This window comes from Chanos chanos, chromosome 10, assembly GCF_902362185.1.
Source record: "Chanos chanos chromosome 10, fChaCha1.1, whole genome shotgun sequence".
Classification (NCBI taxonomy): domain Eukaryota; kingdom Metazoa; phylum Chordata; class Actinopteri; order Gonorynchiformes; family Chanidae; genus Chanos; species Chanos chanos.
Window position 1 is genome coordinate 13,155,841 of NC_044504.1, and position 26,283 is coordinate 13,182,123.

The 26,283-nt window shown below is 38.8% G+C and overlaps 1 protein-coding gene across 1 annotated transcript in view; it reads left to right on the forward strand.

Moving 5' to 3' along the window:
* The window catches only part of LOC115823319 (AT-rich interactive domain-containing protein 1B-like), a 92,440-nt gene that overhangs the window by 50,101 nt on the left and 16,056 nt on the right, over window positions 1–26,283 (forward strand). The window contains exons 6-8 of the mRNA XM_030787367.1: window positions 12,438–12,681; window positions 19,809–19,982; window positions 22,377–22,574. Of these exons, the coding sequence (XP_030643227.1) occupies window positions 12,438–12,681; window positions 19,809–19,982; window positions 22,377–22,574 (616 nt within the window). The remainder of the gene's footprint in view (window positions 1–12,437; window positions 12,682–19,808; window positions 19,983–22,376; window positions 22,575–26,283) is intronic.

A 26,283-nucleotide genomic window follows, 5' to 3' on the forward strand; every position in this document is an offset into this window, starting at 1 on the left:
GTTTTCTGATTATGTTTATGTGCTATTTTTTTCTATTTGTGTCTTCTAATTCACAGTATTGTTTTGCACTTCAGGGCAATGTTACTTAGTAAAATAGTGTAGGTGAGTACAGGTCTGCATTGAAATAGGGCTCATACAAAACTCCAACTCCAAACACAACATACACAACAGAATTGTTTGTATTTGCACAATATGCTCAATGACAAAACTTTCCTTTCTTTCTTTCTTTCTTTCTTTCTTTCTTTCTTTCTTTCTTTCTTTCTTTCTTTCTTTTAAGAAGTCACACTATGTTAACCTTGAATATACCACACAAGTAATACAAATACTGAAACATTCATATTTATAACATAATAGAAATGAATAGAAATTTGCCCTCAAATTTTTTACAGTTGAAAAAACATAATATACCACTAGCTTTTGGAAGTATAACTATATGTCCCATAATACATTTCTTTAACATATCTAATGAAGTTTCTTTGTTCTATATATTTCTTTAACATATCTAATGAACTGTCTTTTTTCTATTATTATTACTGAAGCAAAAGGGCTGAGGGCTCCTCTCTGTACACCCTGACACGGTCAGTGCAGTAGGTTAGATACATACACTGGCAGGAAGCATACACTGGCAGTGTGGCAAAAGGCTTGCTGTGTGAGTCTTTGGCCTGGCTACTCTCTCGCTGTTTTTGCACAACTGCCTTTGTTTACCCATGTGTCACTGCTCAAGTGCTCGCTTCACGCCCCTGAGCTTTCAATGGCACTCACCATCCACCTCAGAGATACAGTCCTGAAACCCAGCCAAAGCAACGCTCCTCTGTGTGTGTGTGTGTGTGTGTGTGTGTGTGTGTTTTGCCATCATGAATAAGAACTTTTCAGTATGGTGTTTCATTGTATGAAGTAAGGTATTATTTAATTCCTCCATTACACATTAGCTTCACATGGGAGATTTGAATTTGAATAGATATTACAAGTTCGCAATAAACTGCATTGACTGGTACATTAAATTGCTCGGATTTTAAGTGGTAGTGGACTTTGAAGTGAAAGTGCTCAAGGATTTTGTGGAAAGGATATGTTTTAGTTCAATCTTAAGATCTTGTTGAGGTGGTGGGAGACATTTTACATATTTATTTTTAGGAGCATTAAATACAATAATATTTGATAAACATCAGGTCAGAATGCTTTTTTGTCATTCAGCTCATTGCTTTCTGTTCAATTCTGTTCAGCCCCAGTGAGAATACTGTAAGTGTTTATTTTGCCGTATGACCAGAGCAGTGTGTGTTTCACAGATGCACATGGTTCGAAAAAATCACACTGACACTGCTGAGTCAGTCACCTACAACAATAACGTAAAAATCTGAAAGTTAAAGAATACCCAAGATTCTTTAATTGCTTCATCCAGAGTTTATTACACAGATGTAATGTGTTGAGTGTAGAAAATACGCTATTCTGAATTTCAAAAAGTGGGGTTTGACTGGTGTGGTGAATATCAATGACAGATGGTAAGAGGCTCTTCAGGTCAGACTGTAACCAGTTAGGGCTTTTCAAGGAGAATTCTTAAAACACTCCAACATTTAAATGTGATCTCTGTCTTGTAGTCTCTCTCTCTCTCTCTCTCTCTCTCTCTCTCTCTCTCTCTCTCTCTTTTTTTTTTCTCTCTCCTTCCTTTTCTCTTTCTCTTTCCCAGCTGTCACAGCAGTCAGCTTGCCCCTTGGCAACATGGTATTACTCTCCCCAATGGCTCTGCTCTGCTCTGCTCTCTCTGCTTCTTCTTCTCGTCTGTGTGTGTGTGTGTGTGTGTATGTGTGTCTGTGTGTGTGTCTATGTGTGTCTGTGTGTGTGTCTCTGTGTGCGTGTGCGTGTGCGTGTGCGTGTGCGTGTGCGTGTTTTTCTGAGTCAGGAGACGAGGCTTTTATGTGTCACAGAACTGACTGCAGGACTCGTGTTTACCAATATGCGCTGTCACAGCCCCTCAGTAAGAGGCCGACAGGTCTTACAGGAGGCACCAGTCATTTAGACATCAAATAGCATTAACCCTACGCTAATACACTCCTCTGCTTTTCATTTCTCCGCTTACAAGAGCACAGGCTGACATCAGGCAGCCTCTGTAAGTCCGCTTGTTTGAGTCTTTCACTCACATTTTTATGAGTATATCTTAATGGGATTTACTGGCATATCAGTCTCTTTTTTGTGTAGGGCCTATAAAAGTTCCATTCTCTGCATCCAGGAACTTGCCTTATTACCAAATAGAAATAATCAATCAATCAATCAGTCAAAAAAAAAAAAAAAATTAACCACCTCCTTTTTTTTCCCTTTTCTCCTCTCCAATAAGGACAGGAGAGAACTGTCTCAGGGCTATTATTTCTTGCCATGTCCTGTCTCTGCTGTTTCTATCCTTTATTTATTAAAGTCAAACATGCATGGACTGTGCCTTGTGAATATGCAGTGAAATCTGTGGGGTCACCAGGCCCAGCTCATTTTCATAATGTTGAATATTGCACAGGGGGAGACTGTCAGGGAGTGTTCTGAAGATGACTACTCATATTCCTGTCCATTGCTGGAGGAAAGAGCAGCACCAAAAGAAGATAAGGAGCTAGTATTTGCATTCAGATGCATTAGCTGTTGTCTATGGTTTCTCCTCCCCCCACCTGTCTTATGAGTGTGAGCTATAAACAGTGGCTGAATAGAAATGCTTTCTTTTTTTTTTTGGAGTGTTGTTTTTTGGGTGGACATGAACAGTGTACTAATGATGGACTAATGGACATAGACCTCATCATATTTTAATTCGGTGCGTTCGCCAAATTACCAAATTAATCATTAACCATTTTGACCGTCTGTTTGTCAGGAGAAAGAGGCATCCAGTTGGGGGATGGCGGGTTGGTATGATGGTACATCAAAAATGAAATGAAGTGAAAATGATGTTGAAAAAATGAGTGATTTAACAAAGTCACCACACATCAGCATGTCATTTAGCAGAAATGGGCACTTAGAGAAACAGTAGCTGCAGTATGGGAGAGAAGTTATGTGCTTTGGGGTTCACATACACTGCAGACAGACTAAATGTTTCCTTTGAAATGCAACAAAACCTTAGTCCTTCCCCTGTTGTGTACAGGAGATCTTTAGAAGAAAAATTCTTATATTAGTGAACTTGTGTTTTATTAATGTCTTAATTTACACTGTTTTCTTGAGGTGTCAAGGAAACACACAAGCACGCACACGAACACGCACACACACACACACACACACACACACACACACACGCACACACACACAGACGTCTGTGTGCTGGTTTCCCCCTGTGGTCAATACTAAAAGAGAAAGTTAGTCTGCTGAAAAGAGTCTGCTGTGTACTCCCTCTGTTTTCCTGGGTTTTTGTGCAGACTAATTTCTCAACCTCACACACAGTAAATACACACTGCCAGACGTTTAGTAACATCTTTCTAAGCTAAACACCATATTTTTATCAGCCTCATTCACAGCCATATTATTCTGTGACTCATGAGCTGGGTGTTTCTGTGTGTGTGTGTGTGTGTGTGTGTGTACTAAACACATCATATGAATTATTCCCTTTTACACAAAATAGAAGTATGGTACTTAAAGCATTATATGTTATCACTGATAACAGGTGAGCTGACAGACTGTATTCCAAAAGCTGAGAGAATTTACATCATACTATATGAATAACCACTTTCAAAAAACCACATTTCTACATATCACAATACGGCTGAACGGCTGAATACATTTTTCTATGTAGTGACTGGTGAGCGACTGATATTGCTGCTTTTGTAATTCATGTAATGGCTCTTGAGCTGAAGTGAGGTGTGTGTGTGTGCCTGTGTGCCTGTGTGTGCGTGCCTGTTTGTGTGTGTGTGTGTGTGTCAGTCACAGTTACTGGTGTTTATGAAAGATGGTTTTGTGGATAGGATCTCATCACTGGGTTTATTGATTCTTATGATTTTCTCTCCTTCTCAAACTTGAAGCGTGTGCAAGCTCCTCTTCTCAGTCAAGACGAAGACAGAAAAAAGGAAAAGAAAAAAAACTATGTGAGAACAGCAGTTGGTATGACTTATTGACTTTACATTATGTGGGTGTTAGATAGATGATGAATTGTTAAAATTGGGTCTGTTACATTGAGTGTGGAGCAATTGGAATCCCCTAAGCTTTTTCCGTTTAGCAATACGGATTTCAAATCGCAGTGTAAAATAAAAATACACACACACACACACACACACACACATGCACAGACACTCACGCTCATACACAGGTGCCTCTTTTTGTCATTGTATAGTCCTATCTCACAGCGGGGGACTTGACTCCAAGTGGACTTGTCTCTGTATTAAAATGAAATCTATTTAAAGCCAAACGCATTGCAAATTTTAATTTCCTTCTCCAGACTTAACCTTTTTGGCTGCACAGCATCTCCCACCCTCTTAATCATTTTCACACCGCCTTCCTCTCTCTCTCTCTCAGCAGCACTTCCTTCCTCTCTCCCTCATCAAAAGGATGAAAGAGAATTCAACAGAGCTTCTTTCATTTTCCATACATTTTATTCATGTGCACACGGTGGAATTTTGGTATCGTCACATCTTAAAAGTGTGGGGAAGCACTTACACACATACACACATACACACACACACACACACACACACACACACACACACACACACACACACACCCACAGACATACACAACAAACGAACAAACAAACAAACAAACAAACAAAAACATGAAAACTAATTTCTTATGCAGCTTTAGTAATATTCTAATGGAGAATTTGTTTAGTTGTTTGTTGTTTATAAGCAAGTTGTTGTCATTTTGTCTGTTTGCTGCTTGTCTTTTATGTTTCCTTGAGGAGGTGTGTATCATTTAACAGATGTTTATGTTTACAGAATGCTATCACCAGAATGCTAGATATTTTTATCTATATGTCTAACATCATGTAATTGGCTGATAAGGGAGGAGAATTTTGTTTAAATTTTGATCTTCAGATTGATTGGGCTGATGACAGATTGAGCTCCATCTGCTGGGCAAACTCAGCACTATGAATTGCGCACAGTATCATCTAAATTCAGCTCAAGCAGTTTTTATGTGATCCTGCTGTGTTTAATAGGACCCAGTCACACCCGGTTTGAATACCCCTAAGGCATATTTAACACGTAATATCAGTCTGTACTAGTCATTGTTATTGGTTTGACTGTGTCTAGTGAACTGTGGACATTTTTAGACCATTACAGGGAAAGCACTGAGGTTGTGGATGGGCTATCACAGAGATGTTGTGCTCGTCTGAAGACAAAGCCTCGTCCGTGGAATAGAGGATTGGGTGGTTATACTATGATTTGTGTCACTGTGTTGATATCATAAATGGCAAAGATGAGTGTAATGCATGGCAGGAACTGTGATCCTCAAGAGGATTTCTGATTTTGGGTGGGGAAGAGGGACGGGTGCAAACTCTAGTTCTTGTAGAGTCAGACTTAGATGTCACATGCACATCTGCCAAATATGTGTGTGTGTGTGTGTGTGTGTGTGTGTGTGTACGTACGTATACATGCTTTGCATGCTTTTGTGCACAAGCATATTTGTCTATGTTTGTGTCCTTCTGTAGCTGTTTCATTGCATCCCCAGATGATCCACAGATTTGCAAGCTGACCGGAAAACAACAAATACAACAACAGTGATGGTTTTTCCATTTTTAGATTTGCATTGTGTCACACTTATTTTTCCTGTGTTTCTGTTCTCTTTCCTTTAAAGACTTCTCTGCCACATTTCTCTCTTCTTTTCCCAGTGTTCTAGGAGTTGTACTGTCTAATCCCGTCCTGTCCTGTCATGATCTGTTTAGGTGATTTTACATTCTTTTCTGTGTTCAAATTGAGCTATTCTACAGTATTCAAACAATAAACTGTCAGATGTCATCAGATGTCACAACAGATGTTATCCTTTGACAAATGGTTTTTCACCAGACAAATCAATTGTTTATCATGTTACATTTAATTGCCCCTCTTCACTGCATATGTAACTCGTTTTTATAAATAGACCCATAGCTCTTCACATGTATACTTGGGGTGGGTGATATTTTGAATGTACTTGATTGCAGCTTGTTCTACGTGCAGTGTAGTAAATAACTGTAGCACGAACACCGAGTACAAATTGTCACGTAATTCTTTTAAGCTGCCGGCATGAGACTCACTGTGATGTTTTGCTTCTCTCGCTTTCTCCTATGGCTCACTGCCTCTCACAGACACAAAAAGAAAAACACTCACATACGTTCATCACACACACACACACACTCGCCCGCCCATCCAGACCACTCTCCTGGGTGAGAGTGTGTGACGTATAAAGGTGTGTTTTTGTATCTGAAGGGAGCAGGAAAAGAGCCTGGAGAGAGAGAAAGAAGTGAAGCGCCAAAGCGAGTTTATATGTGTTGAGTTCAGAAACGGTAATAGAGGATGGAGGTGGACGAATTGGTTCCAAAAAGAAACAGCACTGGATTCATCGTGTGGTAGTGGTCTGGGTATCGCAAGGAAAATGTTGAATAGATACTGTTTTGTCAAATTTAACTTGATCGTGATTTCCCCCTTTTTGCATGCAAGTTCAAAATTGTTCCAACAGAAACCACTTATGAATATAAACAAGAATATTTTAATGCAGACATATGTTGCAGGGACTGCTAGAATCATCATACTGGTGTGACTGTATGCATCAAAGGGTAAAATCGAGCATTTATGAAGTGCTTTAGAGTAGATTTCAAAATATCAAGATATATATAGTGTATCACGATATAGCCTAAAAGTATCGCGATATCATTTATAGGCCATATCACCCAGCCCTACCATATACACATATGTTCTGTGTCTGTGTCCCTAAGTGCTATCCAGGTTTGATGTGACTTCAGTTTAATTGCCAGAGCAGCAAGTATTCATGCAGGCGGGCAGACAGGCAGAGTGATGAAGCCTTAGCAAGTCGATAGTGGATGGAAGGATGGAGGGATGAAGGGAGGAGGAGTGCGGTGACTTTGTGTCAGCAGTTTGTTTTGCGCATAGTTAATGAAGGGAGCCGGGAGCCAGACGTCAGCTTGCTGCTCTCTTCCGCCTTACGTTAACAGAATTCCGATAAATGAGATTTTTTTTTCCCCTGTGGAGGAACTGCAAGGTCTTCACCAAGGCTGTCTTTCACGTGTGAACAAACATGTTGTTGATTTTTTTTCTCTTTTCTGGTCTCACTTTCCCTCTTGCAGCATTTCTTTCATAGTTCAAAATTTAGGCTGGAAGGATCTATTCGGAACTGTGAAAATTTGTGTGTGTGTGTGCGTATGTGTGTGTGTGGGCGCATGCGAGAGAGAGAGGGAGAGAAGGAGAGAGAGAGAGAGAGAGAGGGAGGAGGGAGATTTGTTAAGCATTTCTCAAGCACTCAACAGTCAGTCCAACCTGACTGTGTTATCCTAGGGTAAATGACCTGTGTGGATGTGATGTGGGATACTGGTCCAGGTAGCTCTGATTATACTAGTTATTACTTTATTAGTAGTTATTCAGCAGTAGTTTGAACTTTTTTGCACATTAAAATGACCAAAATATTTTGTGCTAAAGAATAAGGTTAACTGACATCAAAATAAATTCATCATTACACTTTGTATCTGATGTGATATTTACCAAAACGGCAAGAGCATTTTTTGAGACAACAATGTTGCAGCAGACACAGGCAGAACAAATTTTTAAGAATCAGTGGTATTTGTTATAATATGCAGGTCACAATTACATTGCTCTGGGCAGTCCAGTATTGATCAGGCTTCACTGATGGATTATAGAGGAGGGTGCTATGACAGGAGACAGGACCAATGGAATGAGATGGGGATGCATTTGTATTTTACCAATCTGCACAGGCACTTTTAATTTATGTCAGTGTCATTCTAACAATGCTGCTAGGCACTTGGCACCGTCTGGTCGACACAGAATGTCGTGCATACTGAAAAAAAAAATGGTTGCAGAGTTTGTGATGAGGAGCTACCTTGAAACAAGTGTAAAAATCAATGTTTTTCTGTCTAGACTATGAATTCTTCCATTCTCCTGCCACTCCCATCCATGTTGAATCTAATCTTCAAAACCCTTTCTTTTCTTTTTACAAATACACTTTCATCTGGTTCTTAACTTTATCTTTTTGCCTTTGCTTTGGTAAATGGTTCTTTGGTGTCCTTACTCTGGAAGTTCAATCAAAACGAATCAAAACGAATCAAAACTCTTAGCTATGTGCTTCCACCCCCCTTTTGTTTCCCCTCTTTTTCTCCTCACTATCAAGACAAACTGAATGGGATGTCATTGAGCCTTTCATCTCTCAGAAAGACGTGTAGCGTTGAAATGCAGAGGTAATGTTCTGTTGCATTGAACCCAGGGAGCAGAGGAGACACAAAGGCCAGAGAAGAAAAGAGCTTGTGCAGCACAAAAGGGAAATGTTCTGGTCGAGAACTAAACTTGCCTTGTCTCTGATGTTTCTCCATAGTTGTAACACTGCTTGATCCATTACTGCCAGATCCCCTAGGGCTGAATTATATTTCATGTGTCATCCCCATTTTTCTAGTGTAGCTAGAGCCCAGGCTGGCCTCTGTGCACCTCTACATAACGATGAGGGGGGCAGACACTGCGAGGTTAAATTTAAAACTGCCAAAAATTTAAAACTGACGCCTTTAATAACCATAAATGCATCAGAACTACAGATGTTGCATCATGGCACAAGTATCTCAGATGCCACAGCTGAGTACATATCACACTGCACTGTCCAGTCCTTTACTGTCTGATCCATTGATTTCAGATCTCTTACTTCCAGATCCCTCATGCCCCGATCCTTTTCTGCCTGATCCCTTATATCCTGATCCTTTGCTATCTGATCCACTACTCTCATCCACCTCCACCCAATCCATTATGGTCTGTTCCTTTATTACCTAATCCATGACTAACTCACAATTACTTCACTTTACGCTTTCATCAGTTTAAACCTTTTTGTCTTTGTCTTTAAAAAATGGGATGGGAAACTCCAGAGTGTGAAAAGAACTATGGTCAATGATAATTGATTCATAGCATGGGCCTCTGAGAATAGGTTGCTCATAAAGTGGTCTAACGCTCTCTCTCGGTTACCAGAATCTCAGAAGCACAGAGAACTGGAACTGCAAAACTGACCATACAATTAGATATCATTCTGAACCCTATCACTCAGTCTTTAGAGACAGAATTTAAAAAATGTGGGAAAACATCTAGACCCTAGTGCACCGAGTTTATGGACTGTTAACATCATGAAATTTATAGTCCTTTAATTACAGAAACAACAACAACAACAACAACAACAAAAAACATTCACATGTTCCCATTGTGCTATTAATAAAATGGCTTTATAAACCTATTAAAAGTAATGATTATCATATGAAAAGTCGGTGTTCTGTTGATGTAAATTATGAGTGAAAAATCATGTGATTGTAAGAGGCGATAAGCACTTTGAATGGGTACATGCCTGAGTGTATGGGACTGCACTAGGGACTGGAAGAGTGAAATAGAGGAGGACGAGATTTTGATGAGAGGATAAGATAGACAGGCGAAAATGAACGAAGACTCAGGGGGACTGCGGAAATGGAACAGTGCAGATGTAGAGAGGAACGGAATAAAAGAGGCATGATAGAAAGAGGAAGAGACAGGAGGAATGCACATGGCGTGAGGCGAATCGAGGGAGCAACTGTGTTTGGTACGCAGGGGGCAGGGGTTGAAGTGAGAGTGTCCAGTCACAGGTACTGACTTCTCACAATGGCTTGGCCTCTTGCCTTTCTGAACTGGCTGACACTCGGTGGCCTACTAGTGTGACAGAGCCTAGACATTACACCTGATTTCTCCTAATTATGGCCTGAAGACTCTGACACACACTAATTGACTGGGGAGATATGCTAATGAGTGTCATTTGGGGTGTTCAAAGCTGCATGCAGTCTGTAACACAGCTGGTCACAGGCCGTGTGCTAGATGAAGAAGGTAGCATGCACTAGAATTACTTAGAGGAGAGTTTAAGTGAACAAGCAGTTGAATTAGAAATGAGGAATTTGATTATTTGTTTTTAGTATTTCATTCTCTCTCTCTCTCTCTCTCTCTCTCTCTCTCTCTCTCTCTCTCTCTCTCTCTCTCTCTCTCTCACTCTCCTGCTCTGCCTGCTTGAGCTTTTTTAACTAATGTTTGACAAATGTGTCCTTGTGCCTCTGTTAAAGCGCCTAATTTGCTCATTTCATTCCATCTAGGGCTATGCTAATAATTCAGTAGAGTATAAATTATTCCACTACGCTAAATGCACTATATAGATGTTAAACCTAAATAAGACATGAATGAATGTAGTCTGAGTGCTAATGTAGTTCTTAGAAAAGTGGGTTGATGGAGACTTTATTCAGACGAAGCAAAGGTGTGTTATTTTAAGATTCTACAATAAATAACCCTTTGTCGTCACACCATTTTAGCACTTAATAAAAAAACAGTTTTATGAAACATTGCAATTAACTGGGACATAAGCAATTAATTATAGTGTGTTTTAGTCAAATGATTGCAGGAGTGCATATACAAATAAATGTTCTCAAATGGACAACCAGTGAGTACCCTTCAGACAAGAATCTGTGAAGATATAGCATAAGTTAAAATGAATGATTCAGATGAATGAATGTTTCCCTCCTGAAACAGATTCCATCAAATAAAACTATGTAAGAATAAAGACATGTGGTATAAGAATTTTCACCGAGATTTTCATATACACATCAAAAGTCTACCACTGTATGCTATCTGTAAAGTCTGTCAGAGATGTGTGCATAAACGTCTACAGGAAAGCACGCTGGTTAGTCTGTGTATAAACATTTTTCACAGCCTGCATAAAGACTTCACAAGGCCTTAGTGAACATTTAATCATGCTTTCGTAAAATGTCAATTCAACATTTATGTCATTTGTGACATTACTGTGGAGTAGTTTTGTAATGTCATTAGTCAACAAGGTTGCATTTGAGTGATCAGTCTGTGAGTGAGGCTTTCCTTTGACTTTGGAGCTAATTCAGTTACCATAGAGGGGCAGAGGAGAGGCACTTCATCAGGAAAGACACGCCTCAGCTCTGAAAAGCTTCAGTCTTGGCATGCTGCTGTTGGATAGCAATTCCTGTGAAGAGCTCTTGAATTCACAGATGTCTTTTGTGAGCATTTGTGAATTCAAGCACATTTTTTTCTGCAGAATGCAAAGATTTTTTGCCACTCAATGGAAAACATGTGGAACACCAAAGCATTGTCATTAAAAACATGCATGGACACACTTACATTGTTCTTGTAGCTGTGCAGCATATTGGTAAAGGCAAATGCTCCTCCATTCCCTCACAGCCTATGTTACATACATAATAGCATAATATGAATCCACTTCATTTGCCATTTCTCTCCTGCGATTACTCTGATTGACACCATTCAGAATAATTGCCATGGCATTTTATCTGGTACTGGCCTAAAGGTTTACAAAGGAGGGGTGGTTGGTAGGTGCATTGTAAGTACAATGACATTTTAATTTTACTCTTAGCTGGCTTGATGGAAAATCAACAAAGTCCTTTGAAATGGTTGTTGGGTTGTCCTCACCACACCTCTCTGCCACTAGGCTCATTAAGGATGGTTATGTGCTCTCATTGGATTTTCAATTATTTATTTTTTTATTTGTTAGGGGGAAAAAAATTAAATCATTGCTCTTCTTGTTTGTCTCTATTTGGTTAGCGTAGAACTCTTGTTCTTTGAAGCAATCAAAGTTAAGAGCACAAGAAGTTTACCACTGATCCACTAACTTTCTCTGAGTGTAGGCCATATCCACACACGCACACACACACACACACACACACACACACACACACACACACACACAGTTCACAATACTGAACATTATCGGCCAGAGTGCTTACTCATGACTTTTAAACTTTATCAACTTTTATGAGAAATCCTCTGCCTGGCTGCTGTGTGATGGTTTGAGCGCATGTTGACCTGCGGCTGAAGCCCCAGGCAGACTGGCCAGCGCTGACAGGACAACACAATAAGAGAAAGAGGAGTTCCTCCTTTTTATATGGCAAATGCATGTGCTGTACAAACAAAATCATTACAGAGTTTTCAGTTTGTGATGTTTCATATGTTCGCTATATGTTATGTGACACCTATTTGAAGGCTTGGTACACAGAGCAATTTGCAATTTATAGAGGTACATAAACTGGATATGGGCCACTTTGAAAAACTGCTGAATATTTGGACTGTTTGGGTGTTTGCTTCTGCTAACACATCTGCATGTAACTGCCTCATTTGTCAAGTGTATCCAGAGTAGTTAAATTGTTAGCTTCCACCCTTTTAGCAACAGTGCGATTAAACAATCAAGCTTGAATCTTTAAGCTCTCAGTAACACATATCCTTAATGTTTATCTCTCACTGCTTCAGGACCAGCATGGCTCCTCAGATGAAATGCCCACAGACACAGAGGCTGGGATCCACTCAATGGTCAATTTGTCTGGCTCCACCACCAGCCAGGGCGAACAGGGTAACCCAGGCCAATCGTCTCTCTCCCCTCACACATCACCACAACTCTCTGGTGTACCCACAGGACCCTCGCCTTCACCTGTGGGATCTCCCTTGGGCACGAATCAATCCCGTTCCGGTCCAATTTCCCCCAGCAACATCCCAGGTATGGTGCTCTTTCAGGTCTGTTTTTGCTGTATTATACAGTATCTCTTCTCCACCAAATACTCAAGTGTGTATGTGTGTGTGTGTGTGTGCGTGTGTGTGTGTGTGTGTGTGTGTGTTTTATGGGGGATATCATAACATCAACATATTATATTTCTTATCCTTAACAGACCATAATGCACATGTGTTCTGAGGCGAGTCTGTTTCCCAGTTTCTCTCTTAGTTTTTCTGTAGTGTCCCTGCTGTGCTGTGCTGGAGTTGTTACAATGATCAAAGCGTCCAGTGGGTTGTGTTTTGGGACAGTAGCTTGTTTCTTCCATTGCATTAGGGAACTCAGCTGGTTGTCAAAACTTTGTATTTCATGCTTGTCTGCAATGGGCTCATTCCATGAGACAGGGTACCAAATTTTAGATATTTCTTTTTTTAATTTCATCAAGAAGAAATCGTTTGGAGGAAGTAATATTGAGATTATTAAGCTTTTTTTTTTTTTTTTTTTTTTTTTTTAATTGTGCCATTTTTACTGACATTTCGATCCACCTGTCCCTGATTCAGCAACCTTCTGAAATCACCAATGTATCATAGTTTTATATAAAAACGAACAACAAAAAATACAAAATGTAACATTTCAAAATTTACATTTTTAATATTTGTTATTTTTAATAAACTGTGCTTTGTGTTTTACTGCATCACTAGATAAATGAATAAATGCATCTTGGCCAAATATAACATACACTCTTGTCACAGCCAAAACTAATTATTTAGCATTACGCCAACATTTTGTGATTGCTGGCGTCGCCTTTACCAGCATCGAATGGTATTATCATATTTGACCCAAAATGTTTTGTGCCAAACAATTAGATGGTCAAAGAAGAGCTCATTATGTTTCATATTTTTCAAATGTAATACAGTGTGTTTCAAATATAATAGTTTTTTTTTTCCCCATATCAAAGCACACTAACCAGTTAATTCATTACTTAAATGGAGGAACACCGCCATATATTCACACTGTAATTCGTGGCTTGAATAATGTTACATAGCTGATATTCAGATATATTTTGCTCTGTATTGAATCATAAACACTCTTAGAAAATAATAATGGATTTTTGGGACCAGTGCTTGTATCTGGAGCCGTGACCGGGTGTGTGAGTACAAAATACTGAAGTGAAGTCCTTACAGGCATTCTGAGTGACCGAAAGACTCTAAAATATGACACACAGAAGCTTATCTGGCCCTTAAGCGTGTTCCTGTTTCGTCCTTGATGGTGCCTTGACCAGTCCTGTGCTGTCAGTCACTGACAAGTCAGAGCCAACGCATGAGTGATCTCCTGAAGCCTTTGCCTCTGCAGCACACGCCACACGTTCAGCCACAGACTGATGCTAATGAAAATTAGACAGCGTCTCTTGACGTGACTGCCAGCTGCTGTGTGTAGTGAATTCCAAATTGAAAATCACGGAGTAGACATGAATAATTATATGGCTGAAAATATATTTCCTGCTCTGAGTGTTCTCCTAAAGATCTGAGAGTAACATTAACATATAGCTTAGTAAAATTCAGTGTCGATTAGATAAAGAGTGAAAACAAACTTGACTTATAAAAAGCGAAATTTGTAACAGCTAATAAAGGAAACAGAGGGAAAACCTGTAGCATGTCTGTATCTGAGCAGTAAAAGGATAACAGAAATGAATCATAGTAACACTTTTTGTTGTGGATAGTGGTTGTAGTAATGATGGATGGATCATTTGGACAGGTGAAACAGTAAAAGTATAGAAAATTAAGGATGAGACTACCTTGGAATACTATAGTATTATTATTATAAAAATTGAGTAAGATGAATATGTGATGAAAAGACACAGAGTGTTTCTTATGAAGATGTTATGATGCACTATAACTGTGCTAACATAGTTATGACTTATAAGGACTTCAATATAAGGTTTTTTTTATAACACATTTTAACCCTGTGCATTCTTTTGCATGTGTGTTATAATACACTCAGTCAACATTAAACATATTACATATTATACATACTTATTATATATAAGGCACTATACAGGTTCTGTGAAAGTACAGTATGTATAAAATTAAGAGAGAATATGAGTACTCATGAACTCCTATGTCATATCTGTTAATGTATTATGCAAGCATTTTGAAGGATTATGAAGATTCTGTGTAGACTAAAATATATGATTATGCACATGGTATTTATGGGATATTTTGTTTGTTTGTTTGTTTATTTAACACAACTTTATCTACAACCCCCTCAGCCCGCTATCCACCATATGCCTTGTTCTTGAAGATTAGATTCAGGTATAGTTAAGACTTTTGGAGAAAGCTGTTTATCTTCGTTCGTCTATGGGGCTTCCAGGACTTTCCATCGTTGAAAGGTCAATGAGCGGGGGAGTGAACGAACAAACGCAACAAAAAGTCTGTAACCGGTATGGTACCAATTCGTTTCAGGATGACCCATAGCGCTTGGATTAGCATAGTCTTCAGTTGGCCTCAGTGGGGAGAGGATATTATGGTAATGGGGCTCATTTTATTGAGTGGGTTCAGAGCACTAACTAAAGGAGCTCTAGGGCCCCTGAGCTTGCTGTTTCGCCTCAGTATCCTGGAGAGATGTTCACATTCACATATAATCTGGAAACAAATGCCAACTGGGATTCAGTGAGAAGCTTGGCCTTAGCAACTAACTTCTACTGTGATTCAAAGAGTTGGGTTCACTATGAAAAATTTGCAGTGTGGCACTTTGCTTCACAAAGTGTGTGTGTGTGTGATTGTGTGTGCGTGTATGTGTGTGTGTGTGTGTGTGTGTGTGTGTGTGTGTGTGTGTGTGTGCATGCATGCTTGTGTGTGTGTATGTGTCAGAGAGAGAGTACTGCCTATGGCCATTCCATACCTCAATCAACAGCACTGCAGACCTCCTGCTGAATCCCAGCTCTCTATTCCTTCATTTTCTCTCCTGTTGCTTTTTCCACTTAATTTATTTCAGTGCCTTTGGTTACATCTTTTTTGTTGTTGTTGTTGTGGTTGTTTTTGTTGTTGTGACTTACCATATGGATAGACAGAATCATGACCACAGAGCCATAGTTTGTGGTCTTGGTTATTAAGAGAATTAGCAGTCACAGCTGCATGAATGTATTATACTAATCTTATAGTAATGTTAATTTAAAATCAACACACTCTGCCCAGGTAAGCATGGGCTTTACACTGCTGTGTGGTTTAGGTATTTTTGCTTAAGCAGCACTTTTCAGTTTATTTACCTTGCCACTGTTCGGCTCAGCAGTAATTAGGTCCATGGGAGTCGTGTGCACTCGTCAGTGTGTGCAGTTCAACATCCCTCCACAGGGCGATTTAACTTACATTAGCCCCAGGTTGGAAAATCTTTTGGTTGTACTCACAGGGATCCGAAGTGTTGTTATTGTTACATTGTATTTATAGGCTCCCTGAAGGACTCTGCAACATTTAAATTACCTGAGTTGTATTTTTTGTGTGCATGTGCACATGCATGCGTGCGTGTGTATCTGTAGGGTAGAGGGATATAATTTATCCTACCTGAACACCTGAGCCAAAGGGCTGGTGTATTCTGCTGAGCCAAGAAAGCTGATGAACAAACGCTTCTCCACAAACTGACACCAGACTAACAACAGACGCCTCCACTCTAGTGCTCACTCAGATGTCTTTAGCATGTAGAATAGCACAGCTCTCCCTCTTTCATCTTCTTTTAAAGAGCCTGTATTTTGTCTTTGGGTCTGAAATTATGTCTGGATTGGACATGCATGGAGTTAAAAATTGCCCACCTCAAAGACCAGAGGAAATATGTCTGTTCATGTCTTTGAACCACACCATAAGTCTTGTGTTTGAACCTCTTTAAAAAAAATCTGCTTCAAAAGACAAAGAGTCACTCTTCAAAGGATTTTTACTGCAGAACTCTCCCAGCAAAACATATTTTAAAATATATAGCAGGGATCTCAAAGCTCATAAACTTTGTGACTTTTGGGCTTAGTTTTCATTTAAATAACTGGTCCTACTACATGGCCATAAATGATTATTGTACATTTTAGCATAAATTGTTACATGCAATCATAATTAATTAAAAAGAAATTACATAAAATGACATAAAAAGATTAGACATTATAATTGTTTTGTATTCATGCCCTTATTGGACAGTAGTTGTATTTTTAATTTATTTTAAATTAATTGTCAACTTTATTTGATTTATTAATGATCAGTGTCCATTTAGATCAAAATAGAACTGCACAGAGTACCATCAGTGTGACAGATTGACAATTTATTGTATTGTATTTACATATTTAATATATATGTCACGTTAAATCACATGAAATACATCTGACATTGGGTAAAATGCAGATTTTTCTCATTTATACCTGAAGAAGAAGTAAAGAAGACCCCTTTTGTGAGTCATACCATTTTTGATTTCACATGTAATCACTCATTGTGCCTCGTTGTAATCATTCTCTATACCACACAAGGCAAGGCGCAAGAGAAAAAGCCTCTAGAAGGTTCTTTACAGATTCAACAACAGATAGGCACCATAGTTTAAATCTTTAAAATCTGTTTGACTTCACATATTTACGGCACACGTTGATGGCAAGCGCCCTGATATTTAAGTGTTAATTAAGGCATCTCTCAGATAGAGAGATGAAGAGCTAGACAAATCAGTGAGGAGCCTTGTGACATTCAGACACTCTTTTACCCCTGACAGAGGAGTCTGAAGGCACAAGACCTGCTCTGAATTATTTAAGAACTGCCTTAAAAGACAAAAAGACGAGAATATCTACAGTGTGTATTTATGGTGTTGAAGTTGTTCCCAATGATTTAAAGAAAAAAAAAGCAGGTAAAAATTGACACCATTCTAGATGTAGCACACTCGTTTATTCACTCTCATTATTAAATCTGAATTTTCGGAGTTTATGACCTTTCTTCATAGTACTATAGTCACTGGATACATAGTCTTCATTTTTTATGTATCATCCCTACACAAATCTGTACAACATTAGATAAAGCAGGTGTCCAACTCAAAGACCTCTTTATTGAACAGGTTTGTCAGAACTAGCATACTGGGTATTCAGTTTTCCACAAAATTTTAAGCCACTGTGTAATCCTTTTCATACATGTGTGTATAGAGATTAGACAGTGGAGTAGAAATAGAGCAGGGAGCCTGTTTCTTTTTATCTTTCTTTTTTTTCCTTTTTCTTTATGCATTATTATGCTTTTAAATAGACCCTGACTGCCGATTTTATAATTGAATTGCCTCGCACAATCAGAACATTGTCTGGCTGTATCCTTGTGCTGAGTGACAAGCTCTCGGTTAATTTAATTTTTGTTCATTTTGTTCATTTTGATAATTGGACATTAAATGTGTGGGAGGGCATCTAAATACTTTTGAACCTTTGTTTACATAGCTAAAGGACTGTGTTGACATCTTTTTTGCCATTATTTCTTGTGGTGCTGCCTTCTCACTGTACATTCATAATAAACGTTGTATTAGCTTTGAATCCATAAAATGTCCTTTAAGTGGAAGTTATTCTTAGAACTATGTGTTTTAATCAATTATACCATTATCCTTGTCATTTCAAATTCATGTAAAACTATTGATACAAGTATTAATAATCCTGAGAGTAGTTTAAAATACGAATCATAATGTCTGTTTACAGAGTTTGTGGTTATCAGACTGCAGTTGTTACAGCATCTTGTCGTTTCTGGACTCTACTGGTTCACTGACTCTGACAGTGTTTGCCTCCAGTTTAACAGTTCTGTGCGTATAGGGCTAAGAATCAATGCACTGATGAAATAAGTGAAAATTAAGACCATGCATCATCTTTTTGGGCAATGGCTCTCTAGGTTTGTTAATCTGCCAAAACTCTATTTTTGGCCCTATAAATGTCCCAGAATGCTACACGGCCTCCTGAGAACATGTCCAACGTGCTCTCTTGTGCCTCCACAAATCAATCACTTTTGTTACAGGGGAGAGGTACGTCATCTGCTCTCACATGGTGCTCATCTGTAGGTCATACGTATATCTTGCACAGTTTTGCTCGTTATAAAAATTAAGGTGTAACTGATGTGCAATGGAGTGAAAAGGAAGCTTGTTTTAATAATGCATAATGCTTTGTTCTGTTGGCCTCAAAATGTACAAATTACGAAACTGTCTTGTGTATGTCCAAGTCCATGTCTCCCAAAATGTGAGACTGAAGTCCTTAGGTACTACAACGATGCTGAGGCTATCACAAAGTGATACCAGGTAGTTAGTGTGTGAATACTCTCTCTCTTTCTCTCTCTCCCTCTCTCTCTCTCTCTCTCTCTGTCTCTCTCTCTCACACACACTCTTTCTCTCTCTCCCTCCTTCCTCTTTGCTCTGTTTTTCTTTCCGCTTAAGCTTTTTTGACTAATGCTGAAAAGAGGTTAACACAGTGCCGTATAAGTTCGGAATCATCTCCCATAAGAGCTTACTTCATTTTCATAAATTCAGAAGGTAGCTCTCTTTTTTTCCTCCCTCCGTTGTCCAGTGTGGCTACTCACTGAGGCTGTGACGAGTTGTTAAAAAGCAAAAAAAAAGGCGGAAAAAAGAAAAAGTGTGTTTTTGAATATGTCTCTTGCCACATTTTTGCCAGTGTTCTGTTCCTGCCATCTATTCGCTAGGGCACTTAAAATGAGGCATTATATTGTGTTTTTTGAACTCCCTAATGTTAATGGAAGAATATTATTACATCAGTACAAAATATGACAATGATGTTTTTCTAATGCCATTTTAACTGGTGGGTAAAGTACTTTTAGTTTCAGCCAAAGCAGCTTTAGTTCCAGACTCAGCTTTAGAACACTGCCTCTGGATGTAAAAGGAGAAAGGAGTTGAATGGCCAGTATGAAGTAAAACAGTGGGTCAGAGGCAGCCTGTCCTATGTGTCTGTTTGGTTACCATTTGCAAATAATAAAGTAATAAAATGCCTCTCCTTCAGAATAGCAAGCCTAGCACAGACCACTCATTACTACAAGCATGTCACAGCTCTCTGAAGATGTCAATCATTTAGGTTTGTAGTCACAGTTTATCATTCATGACCCAAGCTAACTTAATCTTTACATGGAAGTCTATGTGTGTGTGTGTGTTCATTCCAGGGTTCACGCTTAACGTGCAAAAGAGCCAAACGCATTGCGGCCCCCAGCAGTCCGGGAGCTCTGCATCACCAAACCCCCCTCTGGGAGGTCAGATGCGACATGGGATTGACTCCTATCAGCAGGGTAGCTTCACTTTCTCTTGCGGGCCACAGGTTGACCAGTGTGGCCCCAAAGGTATGAATCAGTGTTCTTGTTAAGTTTTCTGTTATTACAGTATGAGCAATAACCTGCAATAGAAAAAAAATACATATGGACATTTCCTTTGCTGAATTGCACTACTGAAAGTTAAGAAGGTCTTAGGAAGGGCATAAATACCCTTGAGAGTATCCTATAATCACGGTACAGTTTCATCTTTGTGTTCTGTTCATTCACTGTCATTGACAGATGCAAATGGGCTTGCAGACCCCTTTATACTTGCAGCAATGTTTTCTTAGATGTTGTTTCATGGTTTCTCTGTCAGAAGCAGGACTGGGTCTAAGCCTCTCCTCAAAAAGTATTCCTTCCAGAAGCCAGATTTAGTGCTTAACGACACTTGTATAAAAGTATGACATATCATCTTTTAAAAGCGCCTCTGAAATGGTACTTGGCTTTTCCGTCTTTTCCATTCTTTAGGAACAGGCGTGATTGTCAAGGTTGAAGATGAACTTACATCTCCTCGTGGTATCAAATTTAGGAGTCTTTTGTATGTCCAAAAGTATCAGGGTTACCATAATTTCAGTTCAGTCACACTCCTGATTAGGGCTCAGAAATGACTCAAAGAACCAAAAGGAAAACCAGAAACGTTTAACTCTGGTAAATATGATTACTGGTCCTCAGTTACCAATACATTGCTAACTTTTACAGAATCACTTCATAGTGTGAGTTAGGATGGAAGGAGTGTAGGGACATGTGATTTGATGAGATCAACTTGGCTAATTTGAAACTGGCTTAGTTTGAAAATATATTTTAGACAAGAATTTCCGCTTCAAAGGAGTAATGAGCGAGTAAGCTAGTCAGAGTTATAGACATGTACACACAAGGGATGTCTGGCCTAAGAAAACAGTGTTTTTTTGTTTTGTTTTGTTTGGTTTTGCAGCACTCAGCAAAATAATTTGTGCGCAAAATCTTTTCTTTATTTATTTTCTTTGTATAACATGGTAGGTGCAGTTTCTCAGCAAAAATTACCAGCAAAACAGCATATTTTCAGTTGACTGAAGTTACCGATGAGGCATTTTTAGATATCAGGTATAGCCTACTGAGAGTGTCTTTCAAAGCTCTTTCACTGTTATTTGTGATGGTCCACTTCTGCCGTTCCTGTGCCCTTCTGCATTGTTATTCTGCCTGACTGCGCTCCACTGGTCACCATATTCACCTGTCTCACACATCCAGTGAATGCTAATTCTCAGTTAATGAGCAAAGATCACCCACATAACCCAAGAACTTATCCAAGACCTTTAAGAAGGACACAATAAAGGGGAAAAGCATCAAATTATGTTCTCATTTTTGCTGAGTCAGACTGTCATTAACCAACTGTAATGTTACTCTTTACTGACACTACATAGAAAAAAAAATCTATGGGCAAGAGTCAGATTTACAGACATATTCAGAAGTGATGAGACTGTGTCCCTAAAAGAAAGATCCCCTCATCAAATCAAAATAAGTTGCCTTTTTTGCATTTTTTTGATTACTGGTCCTCAGTTACCAATACATTGTTAACTTTTACAGAATCACTTCATAGTGTGAGTTAGGATGGAAGGAGTGTAGGGACATGTGATTTGATGAGATCATTTTTTTTTCTGTTTACACCTCTAAAGAATCTATCCTTGGGTTGAAAGGAAGATATGTTTTGCTGCATGTACATCTTGCTCTCCAGAATTTTTTATGTGTAGCCCCAGGTGGCATTTATGTGTATCCAAGCCGCAGAGTTTGACTGTTCTTAGGTCAGCTCAGGTCAGGTTAGTATAACACAATGCATTAAATCTTTTGTTATGTTTTGTTTGACCCTGTGTACTAACAGAACCTCATTTTAGGTTAGTACATACCCGCCATTACACATAACTCCTATAAATGGAGTTGTGTGTAAGTAAGTAGCAGTAAGTAGCTACCATATCAAGGAAATGCATTGTATGCCAAATACTTAAATTACTATGTACTGTAAGTGCATAGTTTTGATATCCATTCAATATAAACCTGGGTCATATGTTTAATTCTTCATGTCAGCATATTAGCATAAAATAGTATTTGTTCATTTTTATCATTAATATATTTCTCATTTCCTGTGTTTTTTTTTTTTAAATGTTGCTAATTTTTGATGTGATTGGCAGTGCTCGCGATAAGGCCCCCCAATTCCTTTGAAGCTAGCAGTTTAAAACCAGTTTAAAACAATTTAAATTTATATTAAGTGGTCACTTACTAGCATGTCAAAACTAGAATGTATTACTAGAGTGCTTTCGAAGCATCAGTTGTTGTAATTATTGGTGAAATGGTAGTTCTTTTTTGCATGTTTGCTTTGACAAGTTCTTACTTCCCTCTTTATTGTCAAGTCTTATACTGGCAGGCCTTCTGTTGCTTTGTTTCCTCTCTCTGCAGGTAACTGTACCAAAGCACCCAGCTATGAAAGTATACCCAGCACCAATTACAGTGGGCCAGGTCCTGGCTCCAACAATGGCCAAGGTATAAATGCTATCAGCACCATGCATGGGCAGGAGCCTGAGCAGTCTGTGCCCATGAGGGGTAATGCCAGCTTTGGAAACCGGCATTTGAGTGGCATGGCACCCAGTTCACCCAGTATGCTCCAATCAGTCAGACCAGTTATGATGCCTCCTACAGGAATTCTAAACCACAAAGCCCCAGAAGCAGTTACAGCTGGGATACAGGCACCAGGCAGCTTTGTTCAAAGAGGGTGAGTGAATGTGCGCGACATATGTATTCAGATTCAGTTAGTTGGATCACAGAGAACTCATTTTAAATGACTTCAGGACAATTTGAATTTTTGCTGATAACTTATGACAAATCAAATCTTTGCGTCAATATGTCAAACTGTAACTCTCCAGTCTTTTAACACTTTTTTTTTTTTTAAATTTTGGTAGATGGATTAACAAAAAACAAATCTTTAGAAGGTAAAAAGTTCCACCTAATGAAATAATTACACTCCACAAATAAGTGAACAGAAAACTGTTGTTACTCATTCACTAACACTGGTGAAATTTATATATTTCTAAATCAAATATTTATATGTCAGAGCAGTGGTTTCTACTCTTAAGACAATGCACTCTCTTCTACTGATCAAGACTGCACACCTCCACTGGCCTCTCATTTAAAATTAAGATATTAATGGCTGTAAGCTGTCAGGTATGATAATCATGTTTTAAAAAGTCAGTTGTGATATCTTGCCAATAATAAGAAAGATAAAAAAAGAGAAGTCTGTGATAAATTTCTTTATTACTGAGTCCCAACGAGATGCATAAAAACAGCACGGAGTTGAACAAATCTAGAGTAGCTGAGGGCAGTTTCATTCTTAGCTTTCAGATTTTAGCATTGTGGGTAAACTATCTAGATGTAAATGAAAGCTAGCCAGGTTTCTGTCAGACCACAGTAATTTTTTTATATCACCACAGTCACTTCATCATCCAGAGACTTAAGATCATTGTTATAGAATAGATGGGTCAGTCAGCTCAGGAGTCCTCTTTCAATGTGTACAATTTACAGCAGTATCTTGCACTGCAAATAACATTTAGTTTAAGTTTAAGAGTTTATTTGTCATATGTAGGTTGACACAGGGTCAACGGTACAATGAAATGTGTGAGAAGAGAGAAACAGGTCAACTCAGCAATAAGAGCACAAGGAGTAGAAGAGCAAAACAGGGGATTAAGAGTAGGGGAATAAGGAGTATACTGAGAAAGAAAATATAAAAGAGAGGAGAAAATATAAAAGAGAGTTATAAATATATAAAAGGAGTTAACTATAAAAATATAAAAGAAAAATATAAAAAGAGAGGTATGCGTAATGAACAATAAGGTACACGGAGGGTGCGCAATAAATATAACAGAATATGGAACAGAATATGAAATATACACTATATACATGTAAAGGACGCTTAGATTTAAAGTTTATAGTATAAGTATGTCCACTTCTTTAAAGAAAGAATAAATCTGTTTGGTGATGAGGATGAGGATGATGATGAGGAGGAGGAGGAGGAGGATTGTTGTTGTCTGCCACTGTTACCTTAAAACAACTCTGTCATTTGGGATTGCATTCACTCCATTTGCTGCTGTAGCTTAGTTTCAAGATGTTACCGTTAGCATCCCCATAACAGGCAAAGATGGGGTATAATGAAGCAAAAATCCGAATTTGCCGAGTTGTGTCTCACATACTCTCACTACTTTCAGCTGAAGATATTAACTATGAGGAGCATAATTGCCACTACTTAAAGGCTTCAGGTGCTGCAAGGAACTCATAATTCTCCTGGAGCTATAAAAATAGACTGAAAGAGGAGAAGTAGGAGAAATTAAGATTCAAAACCTAAAAGGGGCCAACAAAAATCAAAGGAAATGGAAATAAAGAAAGTGAAAAACGTCTGGAGGGGGAAATAATAATAAAAAAATGTATAATTTTTGACCCACTTAGAAAATAAATGTGTAAATAAATAAAAGCTGTTTGAATGGCAGAAATGTAAAGTGGCCCCCAGTGTAGTCAGTTTTGGATTTTGCAGAAAGAGTCTGAATTAATTTATTTGGCACAAATTCTTGGCTTTTCACTTGTTTGAAGTTAGGAACTTTCAAGAATTAAAAAGGTTAAATTCTGTCCTTTTAAATGTTTAATTCTGAATCTTGTTTTAGTGAATTCAGGCTGCTTGGCTGCCTTTGCCTTGAAGGCCAGATTGGATTCATATTTAACTCATGTATAATTCAAATCTACCCATGGACCACACCTTTAGAAATCTCTATGACTTCATCAAGCCACTTCTCTGGCTTTCGACCCATGTTATTGCAACACATACCCTCTTTCTTGCTTTCTTGTCCACATATAAACTAATCTGCCCCTTTTTGAATCATTGAGCATGATTGTCTGGACAACAGATGACATTTAATTACAACTACATGTGGGAAACAGGCTGTCCTGTGCCTTTTTGAATCTTGTTTATCACCCTCAAATCATGATAAGCTTAGAGAACAAGACATGTGCAGCCTCCCCTCACACAATGCGAGGAGAACTGGGGTGCTACAAAATTGAATGACCACAGCTAAGCTAGAAAGACCACAGTGTAAGAGTCTCTCTGACATGGCATGTGACATGTGTCAGCCTTATAATCAGGCTTTATACTCAGTCAAGATGAGATGGCAGTCCCATTCACAGCCCACCTTGAATTTCAATTCCTTAATATTTTCGTCAGTTGTTTCCACACTGAGTGGTCTGTGTTGTTTCTGACTGTTATCATAAATTAGGTCACAGATTTAAACCTTACCTTTGTGCCATTGAAATCCTGGGCAGTAAAATGGGGGAAAACAGGAGCAGTCTTTCTGGGAATTTAGTGGATTTGTTTATCTCTGTTTCCTCCCAAAGGTATCTTCCTTGTATCTCTCCCATGGCTGCAGAACAAAAATACACTGAACAGGGCAATTCTCGTACTAAAAGAAGGGCCCAGCTTGCCTGTAGTCTTCTTCAGAATGTATATGGGCTCCATAGCCTCCCCACTTACAGCCCCCCGCTGTTTTTATGCTGTGTGCCCAAGAGCGAGATGAATGCACGGCACTGTTTTGATAATGCTTTGTGCCTATATTAAGAATGATTAAACTTCATGCTTCCCATCCATCAAGTGTTTTAATGGCTTTTTTGATGAGATAAATTAGTGATAATGGTTGTTCGCCACAGCTGAGCTGTACTTGTGAACTAGTGTTTTTTAACCATGAGAGAGAGAGCGAGAGAGAGCGAGAGAGAGATAGAGAGAGAGAGAGAGAGAGATTTGGGATTTAAAGGGATAAAATCAATGTCAAGTATTTATTCTGTGTGTGGAGATGAGCTCTTGGATGGTAAGATAAATCGTAATGGTTTGAAAGCACCTAATTTGTCACCTCACTGGTACTGAAGTTGGTACTGTGAAAAGATTACACACAGTGTGTGTCATGTACTATGGGCACTGACTAATTTCATCTGTGAGATGTCATTACAGTAAGCTTTGCCATGTCAGTTGTGCTTTATTGTCACTGTGTATCAGCTTCACTCCTGTTGCTGCCTCTTTCCTTTTTGTTTACGCTGACATTAATACAACTTTCACAGGTTGTGATGAGATACAGTAGTTTGCTGGTAAGTAATGTATGATTAAAAAAACTGGAATGAGAAGAAAGACCAAGATTAATTCCCATAGTCACTATAGCAACAAAATATATGGTCCCTTCCAGAGGCACACCTTGATTAGTTAAATGATTTTTGTGATAGCAAAGGAAGGTGGTGGATGGCTTGGTCTCCATTATTGACTCGATTAATCTTTCAATTAAAC